Genomic DNA, 16942 nt, shown 5'->3' on the forward strand with positions numbered 1-16942 from the left:
TTTGCTCAGTACTTGTTCGAAAGATCAGAATCGCAAATGCGCTTGATCAAAAGTCAATAGTCCCGAGACGTTGCCGACGGCGTAACTATTTTTACTCCATTCCTGAAATACCGATGGATTGAGGAGTAAGAAGAGTTACTGGAGTTAATATAGCAACTCTCCTGTGATTTTGAATGAAGGTTGCAAGCAATTTGACTACAAGCTAATGGCAACATTGGAAACTGAACAGACACAGACCATTGGTCTGTGGGTACAGAATCATAAATTGAAATGACATTTTGAGGTTTTGAGTCTGGGAGTCCCTGTGATTATATTTTTTGCATAGTAAGTTTTGCTTATGGTTTTTGTGTTATTTTGGTTTTGGCCTATTTGAAGTGACCTGATGTAATGGTGTTTTCAAAATCGATTATATATTTTTTTGGATAATCATTCACGTGAGTATACTATTTCACTTGCCAGTGCTATTATAATTCCAAAGTCCTGATACTAACTGATTGTATACCTACTGATACTCCATAAAAAAAGTATCCTTTTTTTCTATTATTCTTTATTTAATATTAAAAATTATAACGACTAGAAGTTCTAGGGAGTGTATACTTTATTCGAAAATATGGTTTTAGTAATTATACCTCTGGATCATTTTGTTAAAAAAGTAAGTAAGAAACGATAAGATAGGTAGAGATAAGGAAACAAACAAATATGGGCTAGTCAGAATTCAAGTATAATCTATGAAAAATCAATGTGCTGAATGTCTATGATGCCTTATGCATTCATTCCAAAACCTAGGAATTATGTCAATATGGTTATCTTTCCTCCTGAAGTATAGTATTCCATGCTATCTGTACCTCATAATGAAGTTCTACCAAAGTCTACGAAGGATGGGTTGAACTGAGTAATCTCATACCATGACATGCTATACATGCTCAATGGGTGAAAGATCTGGAGATCGGGGTGACCACTGCAACGAATGGATATGATGTTGGTGGAAGTAACTCTTGCTACATGTGATCGGTCATTATCTTATTGGAAAATTGGACTGCGGAGGGTTCAAAGGTATGGTAAAACATGACATATCACTACTTCCTGCAAGTAACACTGGACAGTCATATTGCCTCTTATGAAATGCTAAGGGACAATACTTGTATGAGATTTCATCATCTTACCATTACTTTACCAATAAAAGATTCACTTCATCTCCTGAAGACGCCAATTTGATTAGTGAAACGGGTGTCAAGTAGAGTATTGAAGTTCAGTTGTTTGGTGAAAGTGCTTGTTTTGGAAATACTCCACCAGTTCACTGCATATACCTTTCCACAGAAAACAGTATCACATCTTTCATCTCGTTGTCTTCTTACCATTGTCCCCAAACAGAGTCTGTATTCTGGTTCTAGTGTAATGGTTCTCTGAATCATGCTCAACAGTTTTGTCGATGTTAAATAGGGAGATGTAACATGAAAAAAGGACATTATTAGAAAAGTTAAAAGTTCTGTATTCTCCATAAACAGTACACATACTCGTACCAATGGGCCAATGATCCGCAATTACTTTTGTTGCAGTGATTCAGTATCAGAGACCTAGAAGTCGAAGGTTTTATGGCTGCTTGCTCTAAGACCCGTTGTTCTAAAATGTCTATGAAAAAGTTCGCCACCACCGGACCTAATGGAATGTCCTTTGCGGTACCATCCGTTCGTTGGCAAAAAACACCATCCTACTAGAAATAAGTTGTTAACAATGAACGAACAGGGTCATTATGTCTACTAGGAATACTTCGCCAATCAGCCGTATCGTGTCCGTGCCGTGTCCATGTCGAAGCTCACTAGGATGTCTCCAGGACCTCACCTTCAAAAACCAGTATCTATTTTTTTGAATGAACTGTCTCAATTATTTAACACATTCCCCTATATTTCAGTTTCAGTTGCAGTAGGAACGTCAAGTATTTGCCCAGTTCATAAATTGGTAAACCTATCGCATTCACGATAGGTCTTGATGGCACATTCTCTTTATGGATTTTTGGTGAGCCATATAGATGTGGCGGAAGGACTTCGCTACGTCTATATGCGATAGGTTCACCAACATATCAGCTGGCCAAATACTTGATGATCCTACTGAAATGGCTCATAGTAAAAACTGAGTCATTTATTAAAGACTCGGGTCAGTTCATTGAAAAGAATAAAAATATGAAGTTGGGTCCTGGGCACATACTAGTGAGCTTCGATGTGGTCTTCTTTTACAGGATGATTCTGGTTGAGAAGACGATACGTCTAAATGGCGAAGAATTTCCACGACAAAAGAGTGGGCTGATTAAACTTTGGTTGAGAGTGTCCGACGCATCTGTGAACCTGAGAGTCTCTCTCTAAGGAGCTCGATCGCCTAAAGATGCCTTCAGAGGGGATAGGTACAGTGAAGTAGAATTCAAGCGGGCGATACGAGAAAAAAGAAAGTAGAGAGAGAACGCCAAAGAAACCCCAGCTAGGCCTGTTAGGAGAAAAGTGTCCCTCCCATATCTTAAAAATGTTACATATCGGACTGGGAAAATTTTATAGAAACTACGTGAAACCAATATTCAGACCGACAAAAACTATCAAAGAATGTCTAAGGTCAGCTAAAAACCCAAGAGAGTCATTAGTAACACCCGGGGTATACCGGATCTTCTTTCAGCTGCGGGTCGTTCTACAATTAAATTAAAAAAAGAAGTAGGTGAATAACTTGTATGGAAAAGCCATGTGTGAACCCCTACCATACGACGACTTCAGGCTCTCGAACGCTTACAAAGATACACATAGTATTGAAATGCAAATAATCAGCGTAGCTGCAAAACCTATATCAAGTTAGGCCGTACCCATTCTTTCGAAAAAGACTGCGAAAGCTAATGAATAACGTCGTTGGTTGAGAGGGCCATCAATATCGATTTCATATTGTCGATTGAAATTTTCATGCAACTTTCTGAGTAACAAGCTGAGCCGTTTGAAAGAAGTCGGCGTTAACTATTTGAATTTTTTATCAAATTCGGTGCTCAACTTACTAATCTCATTCTTCATAAGCGTTTTGACGTCATTTTTCAGATTGTACATTCCATCACGTACCTTTTTCTCAAACTCGAATATTTTCTCATCCATGTCAGTCACACTTTTACAGTTTTCCTTAACTTCATCCACGTAATCTTTTTTGGTTGCATCTGATACGTTCGTAGGCCGTTTCACATTACACAATTACAAATTATCAAAAGTAATCTCATCTTTGGGTGTATGTAGCAAACTACCACCACTGCCTGCTGCTGCGAAATTTTTGGTGCGATTTTCAAGACAGAAATGAACGCCTCAGCGCTCTATATTTTTTATGTATTTTTGGAGCTATTCTTGTGATCATTTTTGCACCATTTTTCGTGACACAGTACAATGCAAATCATATGGGTTCGTGGTAAAAATGAGGCGTTGAAAAATTCTTTTTTTTTTTAATCGATGCGGTTGAAGTGTCCAAAATACCCGTTTCAGAACGTTTTATTTATGCGAAATTTTTTTATGCGATTTCCGCGTCAGATATGAACGCTTCATCGCATTGAATTTTTGATCATCAAATGTAATACATTTCATATCGAATCATTTATTCCTGAATAATATTGGCTTGTTTATTGAATATAAATGTTATTTTGTTGTCGTGAGAAGAATTTCCAGCATCTTTCGAAGCTGTAAGCAGCTTCAATCTATCGCATAACTCATTTGGATCGTCCCCATACATTATATATCCAACATTATATATCATATTAACATTATATATCCAACGATGTGTGTCGATGGAATTTCTCTGTAGAACCTTGACACCAAGTCTCAGATGGCCTACCGTTTTTTTGAGGATTTGGCTATATCCTTCAGCGGTCTCTATATATGGATTGAAAAAACTTTTGCAACGACTCATCATCTTTAGACTTTCCCAATTTCAAAGCTAGATTCTTTTTTTTACCTTTTGGAATTTTGTTAATTTTTTTTCTTGCGCACAACATCGACTTTTTTGCTGAGTGGTTCCATATTGAAAAATAAAGTTTCCATTTCTATTTACACATGAGTATGTACTTGTAGAAACCTTATCGATATCGTCCTGCATCCAGATCACATTCAATATGTGATGTGTGGTTTGTAGGAGCCCAACGCAATGCTTAAATCGACGCCCCTGCCTTGGTAAAACCCGTAGTTTTGTCTTTTCCAGCTTTGGTTAGGGGGCATAATACCCTAGGTCTTTAGAGCCATTCCATTATCCACCATTATCCTCCCAACCCTCCACTACATATTTTATAAACATTATATACATAGACTAATACTAACATTTGGTGTATTTTCATTATCTGTTCATGTCTTTGATGCTTTCTTGTGGTATATATATATATATATATATATATATATATATATATATATATATATATATATACTTTAAACTTTGACTGGCATTCGCTTGGCTTTTTCATTAGCAAATGTTCTCAGAATTTCTTTGAAGTCAAATTTTTTTGCTGTATCATTCTCTATCGATAGAATGGCGAGAGACTTCGGACTTTCCTGTGCCATCGTAGATCGCAAATACGTTTTTATAAGCTAGGTTTACTAACGCTTCGTTCGGCACTAGCAACTATCACGGGTATTGTTAGTAACACTCTTACCGCGACCCACAAGTTTGGAAACAAATCTGTACTGTTTTTTGTTTTGATCTTACACAATAGTTCTTTTGGTGTGACTTTGATGTTTTTTGTTTCCATGATCCAAAATCGAACTCACATCTAAAAGTTCATGATGCAGCTCAATGCCTTTCATATCTTCTGTTAAATGTCTTTCAAGGTCCAAGCAACTTTATTTAGATCATAACATCATCATCAACATTACTCAAAAATCCCCACACTTTTCGGTGTTCCTCCAACGCAGTTGATCTCTTCTCAAGTGAAACTAAAATGTTATCTACTAATGGATAAAAAACTTCTTTTCTGAAGGTTTCTTCAGATGACGATTGCACTTCCTCAGAAGACTCAATCAAAAAACTCGTTTTCGTTTACGAATCCTTTTCTCGGGAATAACAGGTTCCATACCAAGTTCGGCTGCTATTTTTTTAGTTGAGATTACTGCGTCCCCATATCCATTTTCTCTAAATCTGTTTCAAAACTCCAAACACTTGCTGAACCTCTCAGAATAGTCACCGATATCTATCTGTTTCCCTTGAATGCTTTTACTGGTCAAATTAACTTCAAACTGAATTTCACTCCACAAAATCAGAGTAACTATGAACGAAAAGTCTTCCATCTGACCAATCAAGGATTTATCCTCAGAGGCTGTTTGGGGGTCTTCAATTTTGTCGCCTAACTCATCCGATGCATCCCTAATTTCATATATTGGCATCTGACAGCCTGAACAGAAAGTTTCATGATGTGCTGGTTAATTGAGTTGTCTCCTTTAATTCTTTGGGATTTTAAACGGTCTGTCAAATTTTTCCAGTTGTTAAAACCCATTGCTTGACCAAAATTTGACTTTGATGATGGATTGAATACAGTAGACCGCATCTGATTTTTCAGAATAAATGAACAATCTCCTTGATAGTATTTCTTCATTTTTCAAAATCCGATATCGAGATTATTTTGAAAAGTGCCTGTTGTCGTTATTTTTTGGGTAATCACGGTCTTCTTCAGAATATTCAGTCGGCTCTTATGCATCACTCTGAATATGCATAAGTAATCACCGGCACCTGCTTCGATTCGGAAATTAATTCATTTTCAGTATCTGTTGATAGTGTTATCACTTTTTTATTGTCATTAGAACTATCACGATCACTGTGGTCACGATCGCTTGTAACGGTATCATCAGTAGTACAGCCAGTATGGAAAAGTACTGGCACAAATTAATTTTGTGTTGTATTAGTTTAAAAAAAATTGGTTAGTGTTGGCACTTTACTTAATAAAGCCTTATTCGCTAACTCACTTTCCCTGTTCAATTTTCTCCTTTGTGCCCTAGACAACTTCTTCGACACATACTCACACATACACACGCGCACGCACGCACACACCCGCACGCGCACACACCCGCGCGCGCGCACCCAAACACACACACACACAGTGTGGACTGTCACTATGACACTATGCGCTTCACAAATCACAACAACGGCGTAGTGAATGAAGCCAGCGACTGACTGACAAGTGACGACTGGCTGAGTTTAGTTTAAAGAGTTGTGGGGAAGGGGCGCGCTGGCGTGGCGCTAGCCGCTGAGTGTGGTATGACACTATCATCTGTCAGATTTGGATTCCCAAGCTTGCGTAGGTAGTATATTAGTGGTTTGGTTAGCAGCGTAGCGCTGCTCATGAGTATACACAGTTGCTGAGAATGAGTAATCTATGACATTATCAATTTTGCATAGACAGGCAGAATTTTACGCACCCAGCAATGCATCAATTGTATAATATAGGAACTGACACAGTTGTCTAAGTGCTTATAAAATAAAGTAGATAACACTCGCACGAATTTTTTTACCCCCGGCGGCGCCCCCTGTATCGCGGCGCCCAAGGCGACCGCCTCGGTCGCCACACCCACGCGACGGCCGTGTTTATTGGGATATTGATGAAACTTTATTGTATGACTAATTTGTTCAAATAATTTTGTTGGGAAATATAGTATTGAAATTGGTCTATAGTTCTCTATATCCTTTTTATCATTTTATTTGTGTCTTGGGGTAATCATAAACGTTCTCCAAAAAAAAAAGTTTTACTTGTTATTATCAGGCTAAACATATGGAGCAATGTTGTCCTCTGCCATTCACGGCAACCTTTAAGTATATATTGCGGTATGTCATCTACTTCAGCTGTTTTTTTTTAGCTGAACTGGCTTTACTGCATTATTTATAATCAAATTCATCTAGTTGATTCACTACAGATCTAATAACAATACAGGTCAGTATTTTCAGAGTGTCCAGTATTTGAGGATTGTTGTTGGTGGAGAATTTTTTTTATTTATTATTGATATGATTCCAGGAGTAGTTTACTTCGGTATCTATTTTTTCTGAACTCGTTAAATTACTTACATTCTCCCTTCTTTATTGAACATTTCAATTTTTTCTAATATTTTTATACTCTTCATTGAACATTGAATTTATCACACATATTTGAATTTAAAATACCGATTTTTTTTAAGTAGTAACTAGATTTCATGCGAAAACCAGGAATGGTATTTGCCAATTTTACAAGTACCAGTAGAGTATGTTGAAACACATTCCCAACAATTGTGCTCCATATACTGTAATATTTATCTAAAGCTGCTTCTACTTCATTATCATTCAAGACCTCACACTATGTGATATGGTTGAATGGAGAATTAAAAGACCTTTTAAATGATGCACCACATCAACCATGTTTCCATTAAAAAAATTATAGCTGGCGCTATCACGCTTGCACATAAAAATAAAATCTGACAGAATGCGCAATTTGAATTAAAAATCGACAGTCTTATTATTTTTTCCTATAGTCACCGATTTATAAAATAAGAATGTATTCCTTTAATTCCACTATATGTAGGTACAATAAGCAATAATGAAAAAAAATGTTATATGTTGGGATGATATGTGTTAGTAGTAATATGTTTTATATAATTGCAGGTTGAAAATCAGAAATGGAGAACACACTAATTTTCTTCCTTAAATATGGGAAGGAAGAGCACGCTGTCGAACTACCAGAATATGACACAGTGGGTAAGTTAATCGTTTTACAGTGTGTACAGATACATTTTCTTTTAAATAATACTTATCGCGTCCGTGAGGGCACGCGTGCTTGCGTGTGTCAAAACAATGATACTGGCAAGTGTCCTGTTGGGATTTTTTGCGATCTCGAGCATAGTCTTTGACTGTACCGATCGTGACATAAGTGAAAAAGTATTTCGACATGGTATAAGAGGTTTACATTTGCTCATTCAAAATTCAAAGTAGTATATCAAAACGAATGAAGCAACAAAGAAACATTAATACCGGTGTTCCAGCAGTCACTTTTGACTTTTACTATTTTTACTCTCTCAATGATATTAATATGGATTCAAAGATCCCTCTTTATTTAAAAAAAATACTTTATACATGTTCTCATTTACCTTAATTGCTGGTGACACGTCCGTAGTGTTAAGATGAGTTAGAATAACAATGTGAAATGACCATAACTTAAATGGAAGAATGGTTTGCTGCCATATTCATTTCATGAATATGGAGATGATAAAATTCCATGATAAACAAAGATAATGTCAAGAACTCTTCCGTAATTTTACATCGACCGTGAAATTCGACCGTTGAAATTCCTCCGGCAATAAAAATCTAAGACGTTTCCTTACTCTTGATATTATTCAAGTTTTAGCACAAGTCGTTGAAAGACTTCTGTTTCCAGGCTTTATCCTCTTCAGCTAACAATTTGGCCAAAAAAGAGTAATAAGAAATATTACTGATCTGGAAAAAAAAAGAGAATCCTGTTACTCCAGTTTTGAAAATATAGGAATCTTAGCGATGCCGTCTATATACATACCTTGTTTGTATGTTTTTAAAAACAGATCTGATATTAATCAACTCCTGTTATGAATCGGGAAGTCACCTACTGGTCATTGTGTAAAGCACATCGATTGTCACTTGAAAAATTACATTATTTCAAGGTATAGACTCAACTCTTGCAATCGTTCCCTTTTTTCTTAATTCCTTTTTTGATTTTTAAATACAAGTAGAAAGTTTCTTGGAGCATCAAACGGTAATAGACATGCCATAGATAGATAAGATCAAAGAATACATTTCTCAAACTTTGGAAATTTTTAATTTTTATACATAATCGGAAAAAATTATTCAGAAAAAAAGTCATTCATTGAATCTTTCTTTGTTATCAAATATCAAAATTGTTTTGGAGAATATACTTTCAAGAACAGTATTATTTATTGTATTTTATTTAACAGTATAAACCAATTTATAATCTGTCTGTTTAAAATCTGTTTTTTCGTTAACCAACTGTCGCCCCCCTACGAACGACAACTCTCAAAAGTCGAAACTTGTGCGAGCTAAGGACTAACGAGGTCTTACCTTTTACCGCAAGGAAGAACAATTTACAACACAACATACCTCAGAAGCATAATTTTAGCTATACTTAACAAACAAATACATTATACAAGAGTATAAATTTTCACAACCTAAGATAATTGTCAAAGCTGATTTCCGGGTTTATTGGCCGTTTGCCGGACACAGTGGCCTGGTTTTCCACACAGTATGTACTACTGGTTCAATGTGGTGGTGGCGGTGACGTGAATACGTTCCTATTGGTTAAGTGGCCTGAACATTCTACAATTTAGTGCAGGTGGCTAGACTTCATTTATATTGTTTTCCTCTCCCTTTGGATCGAAATTGTCTGTTTGTACTTGTGTCTCTTCGAATGTGATAAGAAGAGTGCATTCTTTGAGTGCATGTTCGGCTGTACCTGATTTCTTTTCTGTTTGGAGAGTCTCTTACTTGCAATTCTTTTCGTGGTTCCAATGCGGACCGACCCACGTCTACAAGCGAAGGAAGTGAGTAAAATATTAGTTGAGAGGGCCTGACCCATCTGGGAACATGAGAGTTTCTCCGAGGAATCTGATCCGGTGTACCCCCGGTGTTTCTAAAGGCCCTCTGGGGTCCCTAGTAGATCTTAGGGCATCTCTGATAGTTTTCGTTGGTCTCAATATTGGTTTCACATCGTGTTTCTCCAGAATTCTCCCATTTCGGTTGGTAATATTTTGACATAGAGGAGGAAAGCTCATGAATGAATACGCCTATCTGGATTTACTTTGGCGTCGTTTCCTGGGTCGTATTTTTCAGATGATTCAGTTTCGCCGGGAGACTCACAGGTTCACAGATGCGTTGGTCCCTCTCAACTAATGTTTTACTCAACGTATTTTCGACGTATTTCCAATGTTGTGGTGTTTTGTAGGAAAAAACGGATGGTATCGATACCATAAAGTCTTATGATGGCAAACTTTTTCACGGAAAATTCTAGCAGCGGGCCTTTAGCGGGCCCGGCCCGCCATGAAATCATGTTGTTGACTGTGCATCATGGATGATTCATTCGTGGTTTGGCAGCATGATGGAGAGTAACTAAATACATTTATGTTATATCTAAACTTCCTAAACCCAAAAATCTAATTCACAATGAAACGGGAAACCAATGAATAGATGCTCTCTGTGATGTAATAGTGAACAGACGAGAAGATGGGACATTGGGTCATAGAGTGAACTGTAAACAAACGCACACGGATATATATCTGAATAAAAACTCCCAAACCACCAGCCATGACAAGAGGGAGGGGTAATTAAAATACTGGTTAAGAGGGCTTGGATCTGTGAACATGAGAATTTCTCCGAAGAACTCAATCGAATGAAAAATGATTTCAAAAGGAGTAGGTATAACAGAGTCGTCAGACCAGTTTGTGGAAAAGCTTTTCTCACATATGTTAGAAATAGACCAGAATGGGAAAATTCACAAAGTGAAACCAATATTCGGCCAACGAAGACTCTCAGAGACAGTCTAAGATCAATTGAGGACTCCAGAGAGCCTTTAGCAAGACCGGGCGTATACCGGATCTCTTGTTTGGTTTGGTCTACATTGGAACCACGAAAAAAATGAAAGTACTGTGTTCTCTGGACACAAAAAAAATTGTTGCTTGAGGCATACCGACAAATCAGTTGTAGCCGAACATGCACTCAAAGAAGGTACTCACGTTATCTCTTGCGAAGAACCACAAGTAGTTGACAGAACTCTATTCAGGAGTACATAAGGAGGCGATAGAAATTCATAAACACAGAGAATTTCAATCAATCAGTCAATTTCACTCAACCAATAGAAACGAAGCTACGTCCACCACCGATGAACGGAAATAGTACGTGTTGTGAGCAATTTGTCTGTTGCCCTATCGCCTTTGATAATGTTCACCGCAGTTGTAGAAAAAACATCAGACATAAAACCTGCAGACCATGACCAACAAACCCGAAAAATAGCTTTGATACAACAATACAATGATAGATTTGAAATTATTTAAGTTTATGTAATCACACACATATTTCACGTACAAGCACATATATCTATATACAGTACATTCCATTTAAAACGAGCCTGAATAACTTTTGGTACAATGATTTGTAGGAATAATAAAAAACACATCAACCATAGTATACAGGGGACACATTTTGACATATTCATATTTGATGTTACTTCCCCTATCGCACCCCCAGAGCATGTCTCCAATTTTTTTTAAATGGATCACCCTATATTGTATCGCATTATCAGATACTCCATGATGAGCAGATTTCAACAAAGTATAAAACATATGGTTTGAAGCTTATGGTTCGGGAGCTACAAATTATTTGAGTTGAAAACGAGCCACCCTGAATAACTTTTGGAACAATGATTTGCAGGAAAAATAAATAAACGCGTCAACAATTATACAGGAGGCCACATGTTGAAATATTCGTTCTAAAGACAAATTATGGAAGCAATAATAAATCAGAAAAAGAGATTTTTTTTATTAATTCGACAATCAAAATCTGATGACTGGACAATGAGAAGAAAAAAATTTCTCCAGTAAATGGAGAATCTGATAATGCGAAACAATATAGGATGATCCATTAAACAAAAAAAATTCTGACATGCTCTGGGGGTGCAATAGGGGAAGTAACATCAAATGTGAATATGTCAAAATGTGTCCCCTGTATACTATTGTTGACGTGTTTTTTTATTTTTCCTGCAAATCATCGTACCAAAAGTTATTTAGAGTGCCTCATTTTAAATGGAATGCACTGTATATACAAATGAACTGTTAGATTTTTAAAGCTCACGTTATTCAAAATCTTCCTGATTTTATATGTATTCATCCAAAATATTTCAAGGGTTTGAGAAAACTTTTAATCTTATTTTCATTATATTGAGAATGGTATTGGTGGAGTAAAAATTTATTGAAAATACAGGGTGTAACTAAATAAGTGTAAAACATTTAAGGAGGTGATTCTTTATCGAAAAAAAGATAGGATCTTTCATATAAAGAAATTTCATTGGAGCATCCCTTGTTGAGATACAGCCCCTTAAAGGGGGTACATAAAATTTGTATAACAATTTTTTTCACAAGTACTAAAAAAGTTACAATATTGAAATTAACCTGACGATTTGTACTACCAAAAAGACACTTAGCCAGAAATTTATTTGGTTTACCCCATGGTTGTAAGGGGTCGAAAACGCAACCCCATTTCCAATGTAACTTTTTGTCTCATTATTTGTTTACCATTTAAAAATGTATTTCCGATAGCCTGTTTCGTTCTAAACAAAAAATGTTTCGCAGCAAAAAATTATTTTAGGAACAACTACAGAGATACATCGTCATGAATGCGAAAATACGAAACTAATCTATCTAGTAGGTCGCTATTAGCGATAGTGACAATTAAATTGGTATGACGCTGTCAGTTTGTGAATTTTCTAAATTGAATTAATACTAATTGTGTGTTATTGTTCTGTTCTTAATTTGTTACTTCAATAATTCACTTGTTATTAAAATGGCATACACAAATGATGAAATAGCTGATATGCATTACGTTTACGGTCTGTCGCAGGGGAGTGGGTTAGAAGCTTCTAAAAGATATGCTGAAATGTATCCTTAACGGCAGCATCCTTCACATAGAATATTTGCTCGACTTTATCAACGATTACGAGAATATGGTTCATTCGACAAAAGAACGCAGGATTGTGGTCGCCATCGAGAAGTAAGAACACCACAGCTTGAGGAAGCAGTACTTAATTTGATTGAAGAACAACCTACTACCAGTACTAGAAAGATTGCTTTCCAGCTAAATGTTGATCATATGACGGTATTTCGAATTTTAAAGGAACAACTCTTATACCCTTACCATCTGCAACGAGTACAGGCACTGTTACCGCGAGACTTTCCAAACCGTCTTGAATTTTGCAATTGGATGCTGGAAATGATTAGAAGAAATTGTGACTTTCTGAAGACGATAGAATTCACAGACGAATGTAGTTTTTCTCGAGACAAAATTATTAATTTTCATAATTACCACATATGGGCTGATGAAAACCCTCACGCTATTGTCGAAACTAACCATCAAGAACAGTTTTCTCTTAACGTGTGGCTCGGAGTTATTGGGTATGATTTAATTGGGCCTCATTTCTACCTCCTCGATTAAATGGTGAGGCATACGTTCAATTTTTAAGAGAAGTGCATCCAGTACTGCTGGAGGAAGTTCCTTTGGGTGTCAGAAGGGATATGTTTTTTATGCATGATGGGACTCTCGCCCATTTTGGTCAAGTAGCACGTCAGCATTTAACTGAAACATATGCAAATCAGTGGATAGGGCGAGTGGCCCGCTCGATCCCCGGATCTCAATCCTCTCGATTTCTCTATTTGGGACCATTTACAGCATTTGGTTTATCGTACTTCTGTTCGCGATGTAGAGGACTTGAAAAACCGCATCATCGATGCGTGCAGGGTAATCAGAGAGACTCCAGGAATATTTGAGCGAATACGTGGCTCAATGCGCCGACGTCTAGACGCATGCGTAATGTCTGAAGGTAGACATATTTATTTATTTATTTATTTGCCACTGAGGTACAGTATGTACATATGGTATGTCAATAACTTAAAATTAATATATATATATAGAACATAATAACAGTGTGATACGAATAAAATAGGTAGGTATTTCATTTATCATATATGTGTATATACATATATGCATATATACACACATACACACACCCACATATATAAACATACACACATACATACACATATATAGACAAGACACGTATATAAATTCCTTAGTAAAAATATGGAACAGTCGTCGAAGATAACACTAAATAATAGTAAGAGGAAAAAAAAAAATTAGTAAAATCATTGCTCAACAGAAATCATCTTCCAGGAATTCATCACAACTATAGTAACATTTTTGCAGCAGCAATTGCTTTACTCTACCATGAAACACTTTATCAGAGGTAATTTGTTTGATCTGCTCTGGTAATTTATTATACAGATTTATGGCATTATACAAAGGGGACTTTTTATATTTCGTTGACTTATGACTTGGAATACGCAAAACATCACCATGACGTGTGTTGTAACTGTGCACCGTTGCGTTTGTTTCTAGTTCATGGATGTTAGATCTAGCAAATCCTATACATTTAAGAATGTATATGGAGGGAGCCGGTAATAATTTTTCCCTAACGAATACTGGTTTACAGCTGTCTCGGTGTTCAATGCTGAAAATTAGTCTAACAATGCGCTTTTGTGCTACGAATACTCTGATGAATTCATTACTGCAACCCCATGCTATGATATTGAGGGATATATGTGAATATGCCATAGCAAAATAGATTTCTAGTAGACCTGCTGTGTCCATGCATGATTTCATTTGCCTTAAAGCAAAGAATGTCTTGTTTAATTTGTTGCAGACATCTTTTATTTGCAGATCCCATGATAAGCTTTCATCCAAGTAAGTTCCTAAAAATTTTATTTCGCTACTAATCTTTATTTCGTCAATAGTTTGTAGGTCATCTGGAACATTATTTTTCCTATTATAGAAATTTACTATTACAGTTTTTGTGGAGTTTAATATTAATCTGTTTCGCTGACACCAGGAGCTAAAACTATCGATTATGCATTTTACCTTACTAAGCAGTACATCAATATTTCCCCCTGTAACTGTGATAGTGGTATCATCCGCAAACATGGTAAGGTGGCAATCTTTCAGATATTCTGACAAATCATTTGCATATAACAAAAAAAGCAATGGTCCAAGCACTGACCCCTGTGGCACTCCAAGCTTAACGTCGTTGCACCTTGATCTAACATTTTCACATTTTACAGTCATGGTACGCCCTTTGAGGTAAGATTCAATCCATTGTAACAAGTTATTCGGGAACCTAAGTTGGGTCAGTTTTGCAACTAGAAATTCAGGAGACACTGTGTCAAACGCTTTTGTTAGATCAAAAAATAAAGACATTACAAAATTATTCGAATCCACTTCTTTGTAGATATAATTCAGTAAGTGATATGTTGCAGTTTCAATTGATTTACTCTTTCTGAATCCATGTTGATCTTTGCACAGTATATTATTTTCTGCCAAATAATGCGTAATCCTATTTGCGACTATTTTTTCAAATAATTTAGACAGTGAGCAGAGCAAAGAGATTTGCCTATAATTTTCTACTACCGAGCGATCGCCTTTTTTGAAAAGAGGTATTACTAATGCCTTTTTGAATTCTTCGGGAAAGTATCCTTGCAAAAAAGACTGATTAAATAAATAAGTCAAAGGGGTAATCACCACATCGATTATTTTTTTTATTGTTTCTATTGACAACTCATCCAATCCAGTAGACTTTTTATTTTTTAATATTTTCAGTGTGCTTAGCACCTCAGATTCGCTTATAGGATCATTTTGGAAAGGATGAATTATATGGTGATTCCTTGAGACTGTACAAGGCAGTGACATATTTTGACCAAAGTTTTTTTCAGTTGCAAATTTGGCAGCATTTGAGAAATTGTAAGCAAACAATTCTGTTATTTCATTTAGGTCTGTAATTTCTTGATCATTTTTTAAAATACTGATAATTTTGTTCGATGATCTACTCTTCCTTCCTAGTTCATTATTTATAATGTTCCATGTTGCTTTGGTCTTATTGTCTGCATTCAGAATTTTGTTGTTGAAATAATTGATTTTAGCCTCTTTCAAGTTTTTTTTATGTTCTTTTAAACTGTTTTGATATAAAGTTAAACTTCTGGCATCTGCTTCCTTAGAAGCTTTGATATTTCTAAACATTTCTCTCAATTGTTTTCCCTTCTGGATAATATCATTTGTAACCCAGGATTTAGAATGATTTTTTACAGTGAGACATCTTTCTGGGCATGAGACATTAAAACACCAGGAAACAGATTCCAAGAAATATGAAAAGCTGACATCAATCTTCATATCATATAGTTGAGGAAACCAGATTATACTATTTAGCCTTATTTTGAATTCATTTATATTTTCAGGATTTAACTGACGCTTATAAACTATTTGTTTTTTATTTTCTTCCTTAACGTGATTTTTACTTATCTGAAATGTAAGAATATGTGACAGATGGTCTGCTATATTTGGTTGTTTTAACTTGCATTCATAGTAATGGTCTGAATAGGTAGATGTCATGTAGTCAATGCATGTTCGGCTTGTGTGTCCATTTATATTTGTAAAAATCCTAGTGGGGCCTATAAAGTTTATATTAAGTTGGTAAGACTTGAAAAGGTCACTGAGCAGTTTAGTGTTACTATCTTCTGGTGCTAGGTAATTTATGTTGAAATCTCCACACAATATAGTAAAGTTAGATCTGCACTCCGCTATTGCTAATGCCTGCGATAGACAATTTAAAAAAACTCGAGGGTCCCCACTTGGTGGTCTGTATGCGGTTATGATAGTGACTTTAGTTGTATTTTTACGATAGAAAATTGCACAGATCTCTACATGACACTCTACAGATAACTTTTTTATAGACTCTAGTTCATTACAATTTGTGTTTTCTTTTACTAAAATCAGTACACCCCCTCGTTCATGATTCTCCCGACAATAAATTGCTCCTACTTTATAGCCTCTCAAATAAACTAACCCATAATCTTTTGTTATCCAGTGTTCAGAAAAACATAAAAAATCCAATTTATTTTCATCAGCAAAAACCTCGATAGAGCTATAGTTGTTAACAAATCCCTGGACATTTACATGACACACACTATCTTTACTAACGTTTATGTTATTCAGTAGAACCTTTCTTACATTTGTTGCAGATTGAGCTGTGATAGTCTGGGGTATAAAAAATTTTTTTGTTTGTTTGTCCCCTCAACACTTGAGTTCATCACTAAAATATCACCAGAAATAGTATTGTTTTCTAAATTCACTGAAAATTGTT

At 35.9% G+C, this 16942-nt stretch overlaps 1 protein-coding gene across 4 annotated transcripts in view; it reads left to right on the forward strand.

Moving 5' to 3' along the window:
- Positions 1–211: 211 nt before the first annotated feature.
- Positions 212–16942, forward strand: part of LOC111512325 (uncharacterized) — a 107228-nt gene continuing 90497 nt past the window's right edge. The window contains exons 1-2 of one of the 4 annotated variants that reach the window (XM_074186251.1): positions 212–324; positions 7612–7704. In XM_074186251.1, the coding sequence (XP_074042352.1) occupies positions 7626–7704 (79 nt within the window). In that variant the 5' untranslated portion in view covers positions 212–324; positions 7612–7625. Of the gene's footprint in view, positions 435–629; positions 653–7611; positions 7705–16942 lie in introns of those variants that run through there. The other 3 variants (XM_074186253.1, XM_074186250.1, XM_074186252.1) reach the window with 3 other exon arrangements.

The sequence above is a fragment of the Leptinotarsa decemlineata genome, unplaced genomic scaffold (genome assembly GCF_025532065.1).
Source record: "Leptinotarsa decemlineata unplaced genomic scaffold, Ldec_3_MD MMD2_tig00078422_RagTag_RagTag, whole genome shotgun sequence".
Lineage (NCBI taxonomy): Eukaryota > Metazoa > Arthropoda > Insecta > Coleoptera > Chrysomelidae > Leptinotarsa > Leptinotarsa decemlineata.